General features: G+C 32.6%; 1 protein-coding gene across 12 annotated transcripts in view; it reads right to left on the reverse strand.

Moving 5' to 3' along the window:
• Positions 1–14,739, reverse strand: part of ZEB1 (zinc finger E-box binding homeobox 1) — a 192,767-nt gene that overhangs the window by 27,127 nt on the left and 150,901 nt on the right. For 7 of the 12 annotated variants that reach the window (XM_033209691.1, XM_033209698.1, XM_033209699.1 and 4 more), the window contains 2 exons: positions 7,442–7,504; positions 259–420 (listed from right to left, as the gene is read on the reverse strand). In XM_033209691.1, the coding sequence (XP_033065582.1) occupies positions 259–420; positions 7,442–7,504 (225 nt within the window). The remainder of the gene's footprint in view (positions 1–258; positions 421–7,441; positions 7,505–14,739) is intronic. The other 5 variants (XM_033209692.1, XM_033209702.1, XM_033209703.1 and 2 more) reach the window with 1 other exon arrangement.

Raw genomic sequence — 14,739 nt, forward strand, 5'->3', positions numbered from 1 at the left:
GAATTTGATGTCCAGACACTGTTCTAAGCATTTCATATGCAGTGGCATTACTACCACAATACATGAGCAGCTAATAATTTATTACTGTGTGGTCACCATAGTGTTCCATTAATGAAACAGACTGCTCTCTATAGGCACCTGTAATAAAGTCTGGTCCTCAAGAATGTTCCCAATAGTAGAGCAAGTTCCCATAGTAGAATGGTAGAAACAACAATCCTTTAAAGAGGCAAAGAAACACGGTTGTTAAGATCCATTTACCATTTTCATCATGACCACTGGCTTCTGGTGTACCCTGCCTCTGGTCCTCTTCAGGTGCCTCAGGAAAAATGACAGCAGTGTCTTGTTGTTGTAGAAACTCTTCAACATTAGGATCATGGTTTTGCTCATTTTCTGCATCTGACTCGCATTCATCATCTTTTACTAAAAAGAAAAAAAGCGTACTTTTAAGAAAGCAATCTCACCACTAAGTTATTACAAAGGTTTTCTAAATAAGAAATTATTTGAGAGAACATGTGATTCTTCTTGAATCTGCAGAAAATATTTCTTGAATATTAAAAATGAATTCCACTCATTTTGTTGTAATCTCCTAAAATCTCTTTGCTTTATAAGTTTAAAGTGTTATAAATGTGTGAAATTCTCACAGTATCCCTTTTAAATGTTAAAGTCATACTTCTATTGCATTTTACTAATAAAACACAGAGAAAGCAATATAGTTGACTGAATTATTTCTCAATTAATGATAAAGCAAGAAAAAAACTTTAGTTCTCAAAGGTCACCTTCTTAGCAACCTATCATATCACAATATTTAAAGTTGGACAATAGACAGCCCCTTATCTGTGGCTTCATTTTCCATGATTTCAGATACCTGTGATCAGCTGCAATCTGAAATCAGGTGAACACAGTACAAGAATAATAATCTGAGAGACAGCGAGGGAGACCACATTCATATAACTTTTATTACAGCATATTGTTATAACCGTATTTTATTATTAGTTTTTGTTGCAATCTCTGTATAAAATTTATAAATTAAACTTTATCATAGGTATGTATGTATAGGAAACAGTATAGTAAGTATTTATTTCAGACACTTGATGGGGGGTCTTGGAATTTATCCCCCATAGATAATGGTAGGGGGGGACTGTACTTTAAATCTGAATCATTCTCATATAAACCATTCTGACATTCAGTTCAGTTACATGATTTCTTAGAACATAGTTTTTAATAATTATCTATAGTTAGAAGGATTTCTAATAAGCATCAAAGGGTATCAAATCTATGAAAACTGTTTCTTAGCTATACTAGTATTCATATAAAACAAGGCTATTCTTTCTCTATTTCTGCCTCAGTAAATGTTTAACTGGGGGATTAAGGCAGAGGCAACTTTTCTTGAATTAGAAAGGCTTATGCTTTGAGATGGTAGCCCAGAGTGCTGCCAAATTTCTAAAGCAGTATTGCTGTACTATGGTTTTCCTCCATTTCCTCCACTGGCTCCAGATGAGGGCCTCTACTCCATGCTGGTAACTGCAGTGCCTTAGTATGGCTCCCAAATGCCGCAGGGATGACTTCTTTATAGACTCTGAACTGTCAGGTCTAAATTTGTAAAACAGCACTTCCCAGCAAGCTGACATTTGGCCAAATTACAATGGGGATGTATGGCATCTGTTTGTTTGATGGTTATTAAAACTATCTTGCTAAATCTCCTGCACCGTAGTGATAACTGAACTCATCAGGGTGACTGCTATTTAAAACCTGAGAACCAATGACAGTAACAAATGGTGACTGTAATTTTTTCCCTACTTCTCAATAGCGATCAATTATTTAACATTTGCTACATACCAAGAACTGCATTATTTAGTTAATGTCAGTAGTTACCAAACTGGGATTACTGGATCCAGAGGTAAGTGAAGACTTTTAAAAGGTAAGCTGGACTGTTGGTTTTAAAGGAATCAACTCCCAGATCCTCAACTTCCATGCAAACTCTTTTCTAGCATCCTTGAAAGTTCTTCTCCCTGCTCTCCCTTTTTCACAGTATCCCTTGTTCTTTCTTAAAAGAAAAAAAGAGAAAAGGCATATTCCTCTACCCATCCATGACATGATTATGGTACACTGCTTGGAGTGTAAAGTCCTCCTGGGTGCCAAAGGAGTAAAGTTCAAAATACTGATTAGGGAAAGCCTTCTTTACTGACAAATAAAGGCAACATAGAATCACTATAGGTTTTCTGGTCTTCCCTGTTTACATGAATTTCTATTAGGCATAAAGCACAACTGAAATGGCGGTATGCTGGTCCTGGTTGGGATGCTGAAATTAACTATATAATATGGCCAGAGGGAGTGAGGGTAATTTTCCCTTAATGACCCCCTAACTATTATTTAAAAATTCATTGCTCTTCAAGAGACTGATAAGAGCAAAGCAAATAATATTCTCAAACATCATTCCTAGGATTTGTCATTAGGTAGAACAATAAGCAGTTCTGAAGAGCTAAAGCAGAACAAATCAGTGGCATTCTTTGCAAAGCAATTTCAATTTTTTTAATTTAAACTAGATAAAAGTCATAAATGAAATTAATATATAATGTGATTTCTTACAGATTCCATGTTGAGTTGCTAAGAATTAAAATTGTTTTTATCAAATTATATAAAATATTTATTTCAATTAAGCAATCTCCATCTTATATTTTCTAAATCCTAATAAAAATTGTAAGTGTGCTAGCTGTTGGAATGAGTTTTTAAATAGTATACACTTTTCAGAACTGCATGATCTGTATTTTATATATGAATTTTGCTGCTTCAATAAATTCTAGCTCTCCTATACATTGATTAGGTCTAAAGGTACACAGTTGGAGATGAAGATTTTTTTAACATACAAATTAGATGAGATCTATATAATCTTAATCTTGACTTTACTACTTAGTATTAGTATAAGATGTATTTACTTATACTTTATGTTTTCTTCATTACTGATAATTTCTTTTTTTTTCTTGAGACTGAGTTTCGCTCTTGTTGCCCAGGCTGGAGTGCAATGGCATGATCTTGGCTCACTGCAACCTCCACCTCCTGGGTCCAAGCGATTCTCCTGCCTCAGCCTCCCAAGTAGCTGGGATTACAAGCGTGTACCACCACACCTGGCTAATTTTTATATTTTAAATATATCCTTCATACACTTCCTTATTGATGAGATTTTATAAAATTCCTCAAAATATGTATTGTCACACTGAGTTCAGAAAATGAAAAAATGCTTTTTTTCCTGACTGAAAGTAAGTCTGACTTGTCTGGCTGGTTTGATGTTGATAACTGGCTTTGCTGGGTAGATTATTGGAAATTTTCCAGAAATTGCATGAACTAATAAGGTATTGCTCAAAATACAGTTCATATAATAAAAGTGTTTTTCATGAAAAATATACTGGTAAAAGATACTTAAATTAACCATATTTCAGTTTCTTCAATACATTAAACAAAGTGACTGTGAGAAAAAAATTTTTTAAAGCCCAAAACAGATATCATTAGTCCTTTGATAAATAACTATTGGTAAAGTCTTTCTGGTATATGTCCCAGAAAATGAGGGAATAGATGATTGTAATCACTGGGAAACAAATCTTTTTGCAAATTAGATGGCTTTAAATTTTGGTTTTCAACAAAATTGAAGAAATAGTTAATCAAAGTATAAGCTGACAGGACATTAAAATATTTTCATTGACAAATAACTTTTGACATTATGTCTGAAGATGTATAAAAACTGAGCAACTCAGTTATAACATAAAATTTTATTTCATCTTTTAATTTGAGAATAAAGGTACCTCAATGCTAAAAAAAGAGAAACCAAATGATGAACACTTTTCCTTCTAGAAATAATATTAAGCTATTATAATTAATTACTATTTATGAAGTAATTAAAAAAATTAGCTCCTGGCCGGGCGCGGTGGCTCAAGCCTGTAATCCCAGCACTTTGGGAGGCCGAGACGGGCGGATCACGAGGTCAGGAGATCGAGACCATCCTGATTAACACGGTGAAACCCCGTCTCTACTAAAAATACAAAAACTAGCCGGGCGAGGTGGCGGGCGCCTGTAGTCCCAGCTACTCGGGAGGCTGAGGCAGGAGAATGGCGTAAACCCGGGAGGTGGAGCTTGCAGTGAGCTGAGATCTGGCCACTGCACTCCAGTCCGGGCGACAGAGCGAGACTCCGCCTCAAAAAAAAAAAAAAAAAAAAAAAATTAGCTCCTTTAATCTCATTTCTAATAATGTTTTTCTTTAATAATTAAAGTTTAAAATATACTTATGTTGTGATCAACTATGAACTACTAATAATTAAATGATAAATCCCTGAATTTTCTAAAAAACTAAGATCTTTGTGGTCCCTGGAAATTAAAAATAAATTTTAATTTATACACATATTTTTCTTGTAAGGAAATAAAATAGTTGATCAAAAATACCTTCAAACAGGAAATATATATTGGCATAAAATTCTATAGTGTATATAGAATGGAAATATGAGCTCAAAAAGTAAACATTATGACCTAACATTTCTTACTCTTAAAGAACATTTTCATACTTTTAAAAAAACGATAATAGGTTTTAATATACTATGGGTTTCGTATGTAACAGTGATGTTAAAATGTCAATGTTTTACTATGCCAGAAATTAAATTATAACTACTGACATTTAAAATGAAAAATTTTATATGTCCATTAAGAAATTTGCGAGGCAGTATATAATCAGTTTACATCCTATAAAATTTATATACAGTACCTCTTAGGGTTGTTGTAAGAATTAAATTAATTAATACATTAATGTACTTATTAGGAGGGTACCTGGTATGTAGTAAGTACTATGGAATTGTTAGCTATTTATGCCTTAAAGAAGTCTTGCAAGATGAACATAATTTTGCAATTAAAATTTTTCTCAATAAAAAAATTAGGGTCAGAAAAGGTTTTCTAAGATCACAGAGAGAAAATGTATGACTGTTAGAGCAGACAAGTTGGTATTAGGTGTCAGGTATAAAATCTGAGCTCTTTCTATTAAACTACACTCTATCTCCATGAACCCACATTTACCAGGCCCAATTTCAAACTGAGACCAGAATTTCTGCAGCTTTTTAAAATTTAAAGTGTTGGGAAATGCACATCTTGAAAAGGTCAATTATAAATGTCCTGGTCTTTAGATGATAAACGTATATATGTAAACATTAGGAAGATGAAAAAAATATACAGAGCATAAAAGGGTAATTGGGTTTTCTTTAAATATGACAAAACTCAAAATTGACAATCAAAGTGTAGAATTAAATGACTATATACGTGTATTTGAGAGAGCAAATATTTAATATAAACACTAAATATTTTTTAAATCAATCAATTTTTCCATCCTGAATAAAGTGTCCTCAGGCTTCCTCTTATCTTTATCCTCCATGTTTGAAACTTTCTAAAATTATCAACTATATAAACAAAAAAAGGGATGCTCAGTAGGAACAAAGGATGTTTTAAATGAATTTTTTACTCTGAATACTAACTTCAGACTATAGTTCCTTAACTTCAAGAGCTGCAAAATGAAGTCTGCTATAAAAAAGATCCGACAACGTTCTGAACTAATGATGGCGACTGCTGTAAAATATTTTTACTCATTTTGTCAGCATATTATTCCCTAGAAGTCAAGAAAGTAACAAAAGCAAAGGCATGACATAATTTTACAGTTTAACTGCTCAGAAGTCTCAAAAGTTAAATTTCCTTTTAAAGCTACACTCACTGGAGCTTTAATGGAAGTTTGCTTACTCCTAACTCCCCATGTTCCAGGTGAATAATGCAGCAGGGATCATCATCGTGTAGATGGGGGAGATTTTACATTCCAGCAGCAACTTTTGTTAAACACAAATTTGAGAAGGTTACCCTGCCTTTCAGATGCAATTTTTTTTGAGGAAATTTACATACTATTCAGTACTTCAAATTGAAAGAATTCATTTATTTTTATAGTGAAGAACAGCCTGACAGATAAAATACTGTAAACCTGTGAGTATCTTTTTGGATAGCATTTTACCTAGAAGGGCAAGAAGTCTTCTGTAACTCTGGTAATATAAGTCATCAAAGTTTAACAACACTAGGTAAAAGTAAACAGTGTACTCTTACGTTTATTAACATTACTGTATTACTACTAACAAATGTCCAGCTTAAATATTTTACATATTCTATAGTTTAGCATTGCAAATATATGATAACAAGCATATCTGAATACATTATTCACACAGGTTACACAGAACCAAGTTGGGGCAAAACATAAAATCGTAGGCTATAGGCACCACAAATTATCACATACTCCATTATTATTTAATTAACCTGAAATTCACTTTTAATAACAGCACAAAGATTTACTCTGTTTTACAGAAATGGCTGACAAGTATAGGAGTGCTATTGTTTATATTATGAATAAAAATCTAATCTTGACACTTTTAGGCCATGAACCGTACCTCATCTTACCTAATGAAAGATACAATTTGTAAGCCTTTATAGAATATTCCTAAAATGCACAGCAAAGTAAAAAACAAATCTATAGATGATAACTCATAGAAGAGAAGGAAAAAGAAAATGTAATGAAAACTATATGACAGAAATATCTAATTTATGGTTGAATACACAAAGTACAATTATACTACGTTTAAGTATAATATTGTGAGGAAATGTTTTAATAATCTGGAATTCATTTTTGAAGTTTACATTCTAACAGTTCTGGCTCTTTTAGGGAACACAATAAAAAGTGACTGGTATTATTATACATAATATCTGATTTAATTTTTCCACTTACTCTTTTGCTTCTTAAATCTGATCTGAATCCATTACAGAGGAATAGCCTTAAGTCTCAGGGAGTATGTACTTTTTAGTCACCTAAAAGCAAATTTCCTTGTTTACTATAATTCAACTTCATTTTATCCTTTTTCAATCACAGAAAACTTAAGAAACATTTTTGATTCTCTTGTTTGCTGCGACATGTTCACTCAACTCATTAATATTCATGATTCTCATCTGATTCATAGATAATCCATATTTGCTTTTTCTATTTTCTTCTGCTTTTTGTCTTGTGGGCAATTCAAAGCAGACCCAGGTAACTAATAATGAAACTCAAAAGTTAGATCTGCATTTCTCTAACTTTGGTCAAAAACTTGACAGAAGTTCAAATCATCTTTCAAACACTTATTTTTTGGATTATCTGTAGGTTATACTTGTCATTCTTATAGAACAGAAAAATCTGCTATGTAATATGAATCTGTAAGTTACTCTGTATTTAAGGAATATTTACTTCTTTTTATGTAGTGCATCACACGCCTAAGTACTTAAACATTTAAGGAAGGTAAGATAAAAGAGAAGAAAACGGACTAAATTCAGAACTCACAAATGCGAAATCAGTGACACAAAAGACTTTCTTTTAAAGGTTATGGTATGAAAGTAAGCTGCAGCAGAGTACCTGTACATCCTGCTTCATCCGCCTGAGCTTCAGGCCCCAGGATTTCTTGCCCTTCCTTTCCTGCTGAAATCAAAGAAGAAGAAATTAAAATAGATCTATAGTGTTCCTAATACAAATGAAAGACACATGTTTAAAATTTTGGATATCCCAATTACTCTGATCTGATCATTACACATTGTATACATGTATCAAAATATCACATGTACTCCCCAAATATATACAGCTATTATATATCAATAAAAAATTAAAAAAATAAATCCAGGTATCACAAACATTTTAACTTCCCAAAATCTGAAAAGGAAACTTTCAGTACAGATTATATTTAATTTGAATTTTTTCCTTTTATGAATATGGTAATGTGTCCTTGAAAAGTAAAGCTGTTTAAATAAATTAAGTGGACAGTCTTATCACAAAGATATCTTAGAGAAGTAAAAGCAGTACAGATTTAGATATTCTGGAATTATACATATTTTAGGATTATAAGCAAACTGGAATTTTAGTATTATTTTGGGAAAAGAGCTCTACCTATAGATGGTAGAATTATGTATTTTTATTTCTTCTCTAAAGCACAAATTCTATGTTCTAGGCATTGTGCTAGTAACTTACTTCTTTTAAGCTTTGTAACAACATATTTTATAAGTTAAAAAACTTGAGGCTTGGAGAAGTTAAATAACTTGCCCATAGACACACGACTATTAGGTGGTAGAAATGAAATATAAATGCAGGTCTGATTGACTTCAAAGCCCACTTTCCATCACACTCTTGCTCATTTAACTAGGGTACCAGAAAACTAGAAAGAAAACCGGACCAAACATTACTGTGCCCAAAGTAAACACCTAAGGCATTACGCTTTTTCTTTCACTTTATTCATTATTCTACTACATATGTTGATATGTAGTAATCAACAATATAGTGCTACTAACAAATATTTTTAGATATCTGTCATCTTCCCTTGCTACCTGTACATTTATAGTGGGCTATCTGTAGCATTTCATACAGCATAGGTTCAGAATGAACATTTTGTATGATAAATAAATGCATACTTTTTGGACAAGAAGTATGTTTTATATTTTCAGGTACATTTTATTTATTATAATAATGTATTAAGAACATGTGCATATATGAAAGGTATGAAGAAGTTAAAAACTGTTCCTTTTCTAACTAGTAGCAGAGTATATGTCATAATTATGATCAGAATACTTATATGGTCACACCAAAATAGTGTAGTTATCTGCACCCTAATCAAATTGCACTGAATATGTCAGTCAAAAGTCTTGATTTAAATTTCTTTTAGGTTTTGTTGTTAAATTGAGAAATAGAGCACTAATCAAGTAAAATGTTTGCATCACATTATAGCATGTATTTCCTTTAAGTGCCTTGGATTATCAGGTGGATTTATTCAGCAGATTTTCTTTACTCATTAACTTTCATACTAATACTTAAAGATGATCATATAGGAAAAACAGTCAAAATACACACAAACCTCTTTAGATCAATGTAAAAAACACTGTTTTAAGTAGATAATGATGAGATTAACTTCTGCTGAAGTCTCATTTTATACTTTCCATCAGCAAAATGACAGTTTAAAGATTCTTGGTAAAGTGCTTACAAAGCTGTAGGATAAACATTAATGTTTGCTAAGTGTCTGCAAACCTCTAGCACCCCCTTTTTCTTGCTTCAATGTTTCTCCTTAAACTAAAATAATAAACAGTATGCCAACTGGGTAATTATATGATGGTAATATAGTTATTGATTGTTGTATACTTATGTTCCTTATTCTTCTAAAATGAAAATCAAAACAGCCAGAGTTACTACCTGATAAGATGGAATATGACATTGATATTAAAGGTTAAAATGACATTTTTAGACACTGCTAATTTTTCTACTTATAAATATTTTAGGAACTGCAATTTGATTGATTTGTTTGTTTCTTCATTTCTTCATCCCCCCTTGGGATAAATTCTAGGCTCTTTAGATGAGTATTTAACATACTTCAGAATCTACTCCAAGACCTATTTTCCACAATTTAAAAACTAGAAGTCTATTTTTTTCCCTCATTATTGAGGCTGGAGTTTTGGTTGAACAACTAAGATCATGGTGCCTAATGAAAACAGAAAACATTCTAATGTTGGCCTTCAGCACTGCAAAAAAATGCTGCCTCGGTATAGGCTCCTTTCTGCATCATCCGTGGACTAGCATGAGTGTGTCTGCAAACAGGCTGTGCTAAGTATTTTTCAAGCAGCAGTATCTCTCATGTGTTCTGATCTTACTTCTGATTTAGGAATTAAAAGGGGAGTAAAGTAACAAAATCAACTTGTACGTATTTTTTTCCTGTAAGACTTAATAATGTCAACAGATTATGACTGGTTAACCTAAATGCAATTTTAAAAAGAACACTAGAATGCTCCTAAGGTTTTTGTTTTTAGTATAAATTCTAAAGCAAATATATAAGTGAGAAAAATGCCTGAGTAATAAGACTTTGTTTTTACAAAATGGAAAATAATGGAAAAAGGTGGCCTAAAAAATAAGTCATGAAATAACTACTCAGCAATAAAAAAGAACGAACTATTGATACAAGCAACAGCTCAGATGAATTTCCAAGAATTGAAAAAAAGCCAGTCTAAAAGGTTACATACTGTATGATTTCATTTATGTAACTTTCTTCAAATAATACAATTGTAAAGAAGGAGATTAGTGGTTGCCAGGGGTAAGGAATGGGGCAAGGTAGAGGGACAGGGGTGAATATGTAACGGGAAATGAGAGCCTGGTAGTGACAGAACTGCTTTGTATCTTGAGTATATCAATGTCAATATGCTTGTTGTGACATTATATTATGTTACCATTGGAGGAAACTGGGTAAAGGGTACATAGGATTTCTCTGTATTATTGTGAATCTATCATTAGGTCAAAATAAAAAGTTTATTTAGAAAATAAGTCAAAGGCAAATATTGCAAATTCAGACCAAAAGAACTTATGGCTTGTTCGTTTTAGTCATAAGATGAAATTCCTAGTAAATAAAAACAAGAATGGAAAATGTGATTAATTTTAATAAAAATCCAGAAGCCTTACTATCATTTGCAGGATAGCATAGTTTAAGCTAAAGGACTGGTTATTCAGCATATGTGTTAAATTCAAAAACTTGTGTTTTTTGAAATTCACACCCATGTGTTTCTAACCATTTCAAATGTGTTCATGGGAATATCTTATAGCAACCTCTAAGAAGGCACAGTAATTACCTAACTGAATCAGATTTCCCTTTCCTGGTTTGCCTACTCCTCTTTGATACACATTCACACATGCCAGGCATATTTTACCTGTATAGATACTCCTTGACTTATGATGAGGTTACATCTTGATAAACCCATTATAAATGGAAAACATCATGTCAAAATGCATTTAATACACCGGTCCTACTGAACAACATAGTTCAGCCTAGTCTACCTTAAAGGTGCTCAGGACAATTATGGTATCCTACAGTTGGGCAAAATCATCTAACATGAAGCCCATTCTATAATAAAGTATTAAAATCTCATATAATTTATTGAACAGTATATTGAAAATGAGAAATGATTTCATAGGTCCTTGGAGTGTGGTTTCTACTGAATACGTATTTCTTTCACATCACTGTAAAGTTGAAAAGTCTTAAGTCGAAGTTGTAAGTTGGGGACCTTCTCTGTACCTTTTCTCAAGTTGTTCCCTCTGCCTAGAAAGCCATTACCCAGTCCAAATGAGTAACTTCCACAGATTTTTTAAAGGCCAATTCACATCTCTCTCTCATTCTGTAAGTCATTGCTGGGCCAGCTTTCTGCTATTCCCACCCTACTGTTCCTGCTAAGGGAAAACTATCAAAAAAGAGAATGCCAACAGATTCCTGAATTCAAACCTAAATGTGTTCAAACTTTAGAGATGAAATGTTTCACTGTATACTTTTCCAGATAGTTTCATTTTCCCACTCCTGTATCTTCTACTTTATAATGTGTATGTGAATATTTGTGGTATAACTGTCTAGCAAAGTTAAAACGAATATAACTCACAAACTCCATGAATACCCATTACCTTAGATAACGATTAAAAATATATACCTGAGGTCAGATCCAGCTAAGATGGAGAATGCACAAACCGTTTATGTCTGCTACTAAATCTAGCTAATAAAACCTGGGGATAATGAAGGGAACAGTTATTTAAAGACTGTAAAGGGTAAGTCACAGCAGGTGGACTGGAGAAGATGACATGACAAGAATTCAGAGTAGCACAGGGTGATTCCCCTTACCTTTTTCTTTCTTCTTTTTTCAAAAGGTACCCCTGGCCCGGATTCAAGGGAGCTTAAAACCTGAAAGTGGGCCCTGGGGCATGGCAGTGAAGGCTCTAGGAGAATCCTTCTAGTTTAGGCTCAAGGAGCAGGAAAAGGCTTAAAGAAAAGAAAAGCTGCCCTTTTCTCCTTTATTCTCTTGCATCCTAACCTTCAAGGTAGTAGCAGAAATAATGATGACTGCAAGAATTTAAAACTTTGAGGGAGGGAAAACTTCCTCTCCAGTAGGAGGAGCTGTGGCCCTAAGAGTATAATATAACCTCCACTGAGCTCTTTTCTCTGTCTTCTTTCAGCTCTTCCACAGGCACAGATGCAGGAAGTATGTGGCAAAGTAGGGTAAATGAAGTCCCAAAGTTTTGGCTAGAGGACTGAAAAGCAGAGTCTCTAGGAACTCAAAGTACTGAGATCATGAAAGAGAGAGGCTCAGGAAAGTGACCTCATAAGGCTGTTTATGAACTCTTGGGTTTATGCTCAAACTTCTCATGTGTGAATCTGATCACAGACTGTGAGAAACTAAGTATGGACAGACAATTACCCATGTTCTAGATTGGACCCTAGGTGGTACATGAAGGACAGATCTGAACAGCATTTCAAAGGCTTTGAAAAGTGAACCAGTTGTGAGCAAAAAATATCAAAATTCTCTATAGGATTTAAATAAGACCAAGTATTAGTCTTATTTAACTTATTAGTCTCATAATACTCGAAACATCCAGGATACAATCTCAAATTACTTGGCATGTGAAGAATCAGAAAAAGTCTCAAGTCACACAGGAAAAGATGATCAGAAAATGGCAACATAGGGAAGAAAAAGATGTTGGAATGATTAAACTAAGACATTAAGACAACTATTATAAAAATGCTCCAAGAAGTAAGGGTAAACACTGTTGAAAAGAATGAAAAGACAGACTGTCTCAGCAAATGGAAGATATTTAAATAAAAACTAAAAGAAAATTTTAAAACTATTAACATAAAGTAACCAAAATTTAAAAATCACTTGATGGGCTTCATAGTAAAATGGAGATGAAAGAGCAAAGACTGGTGAACTTGACAGTATATCAATGAAAACTATCCACTTTGAATAAGACAGAGTAAAAATATTTCTTAAAAAATAAAGAGTCTCAGGATATGCAGCACAATAATAAAATATCTAACTTTGATGTCACTGGAGTCCCAGAAGGAAAAGAAAGTTGTAGTGCAGAAAAAAACTGAATAATGTTTACAAATTTCCCAAATTTAGTGAAAGACATAAACCAACAGATTTAAGAACTGAACCTCAAATAGTAACCTCCTAACCCCCCAAATCTAGGCTCGAACCCATCAATCAAACACTAGACTCAAACCCATCAACCAACCTAGTTTTAAAAAATATTAAAAAGAGCCAGATGAAATAATATATAATTATAGGGGATCAATTATTTAAAAGACTAGAGTTATAATCAGAAATCATAGATTTCATAAGAAAGTAGAACATGTTTAAAACAAAAAATATCTGTCAGCTCAAAATTCTAAATCCAATGAGAATATTCTTAAAAAATGAAGGTAAAATAAAGACATTCTCAGATAACAAGTATAGTTCATTGCCAGCAGATCTGTTGTAAAAGAATTACTAAAGGAAAACTGTCATAAAGAAGGTGAAATGAGGAACACTTGGAATGTCAGGAATAAAAGAAGAGAAATGATGTAGTGCATATAACAACTATAAAATAAAGGAGGGAGAATAACAAAACTTACATGAAAGAGTTATACATTCCACTTGGCATGGTAAAAGACTGATTCTAAATAGACTGTGAAAAGTTAGTATGTACATTCTAATCCATAGAGCAACCACTAAAAGAAATCTATACAGAGATACACAGTCAAAACTAAAATAAATTGAAATGGAACACTAAAAAATATTCAAATGATCCAAAACAAGGCAGAAAAAGAGGACCAGAAGAGTGAAAATACAGAGAGAAAAACAGAAAACAAATAGTAAAATGATAAACCCAAATCCAAACATCAAACATTTTACAAAATATGAATGGCCTACACAAATCAATTAAGGGCAGAGATTATCAGAAGAGACCAAAAATAATAAAAACAATCTTCACTAATATCCTCTCTACAAAAATTACTTCAAAAATAATGACATAGTTTAAAAGTAAAAGGATGAAAAATTCTATCACGAAATATTATATCATTAACCAGAAGAAAGCTAGCGTGATTACACTAATATCAAAGTAGACTTCAGCGATAAGAAAATTATCAGAGATCAAGAAAAACATTGCATAATGATAAGAGGGTCAATTTGCCAAGAAAAAAGAGTGATCTTAAATGTGGATGTATTTAACAACATAGCTTTAAAATAAGCAAAGCAAAAATGAACAGAACAAAAAGTAGAGACAAATCTACAATATTCTTGCAGACTTCTGTACTCCTCTTGCATTAACTGACAGAACAAGTAGACAAAAAAATTACCAAGGATATAGAAGAACTAGGCAACATTAACAACTAGATCCAAATAATTAACACTCACCCCAATGACGGAATTCACATTCTTTTCAAATGCACACAGAATATTCATGTAGATACACCACTTCCAAGATTATAAAACAAAACAAATTGAAATTCTATAAAGTATGTTCTATGATCATAATGACCAGATGTCAACAGGAACAAGATAAGAAAATCTCCAAACACTTGGAAATTAATAAAACCATTTAGAGAGAATCTATGGATCCAAAAGGGAAATAAAAAACACATCAAAATTTGTGGAATGTCCCTAAAACATTGTATAGAGGGGAATTTATAGCATTAAATGCTTGTGCTATAAAAGAAGGTCTCAGATCAAAATTCTAAATTAAAAGAACAGTAAACAAGGAGCAAAATAAACCCAAAGCCAGCAGAAAGAAATAATACAAATCAGAAATCAATAAAATTAAAAAGAAAAAAAATGAGACAAAAAGCTGGTTCTCTGTAAAGATCAATGCAATGGACAAAACTTTAGTAG

This window comes from Trachypithecus francoisi, unplaced genomic scaffold, assembly GCF_009764315.1.
Source record: "Trachypithecus francoisi isolate TF-2019V2 unplaced genomic scaffold, Tfra_2.0 Lachesis_group9, whole genome shotgun sequence".
Lineage (NCBI taxonomy): Eukaryota > Metazoa > Chordata > Mammalia > Primates > Cercopithecidae > Trachypithecus > Trachypithecus francoisi.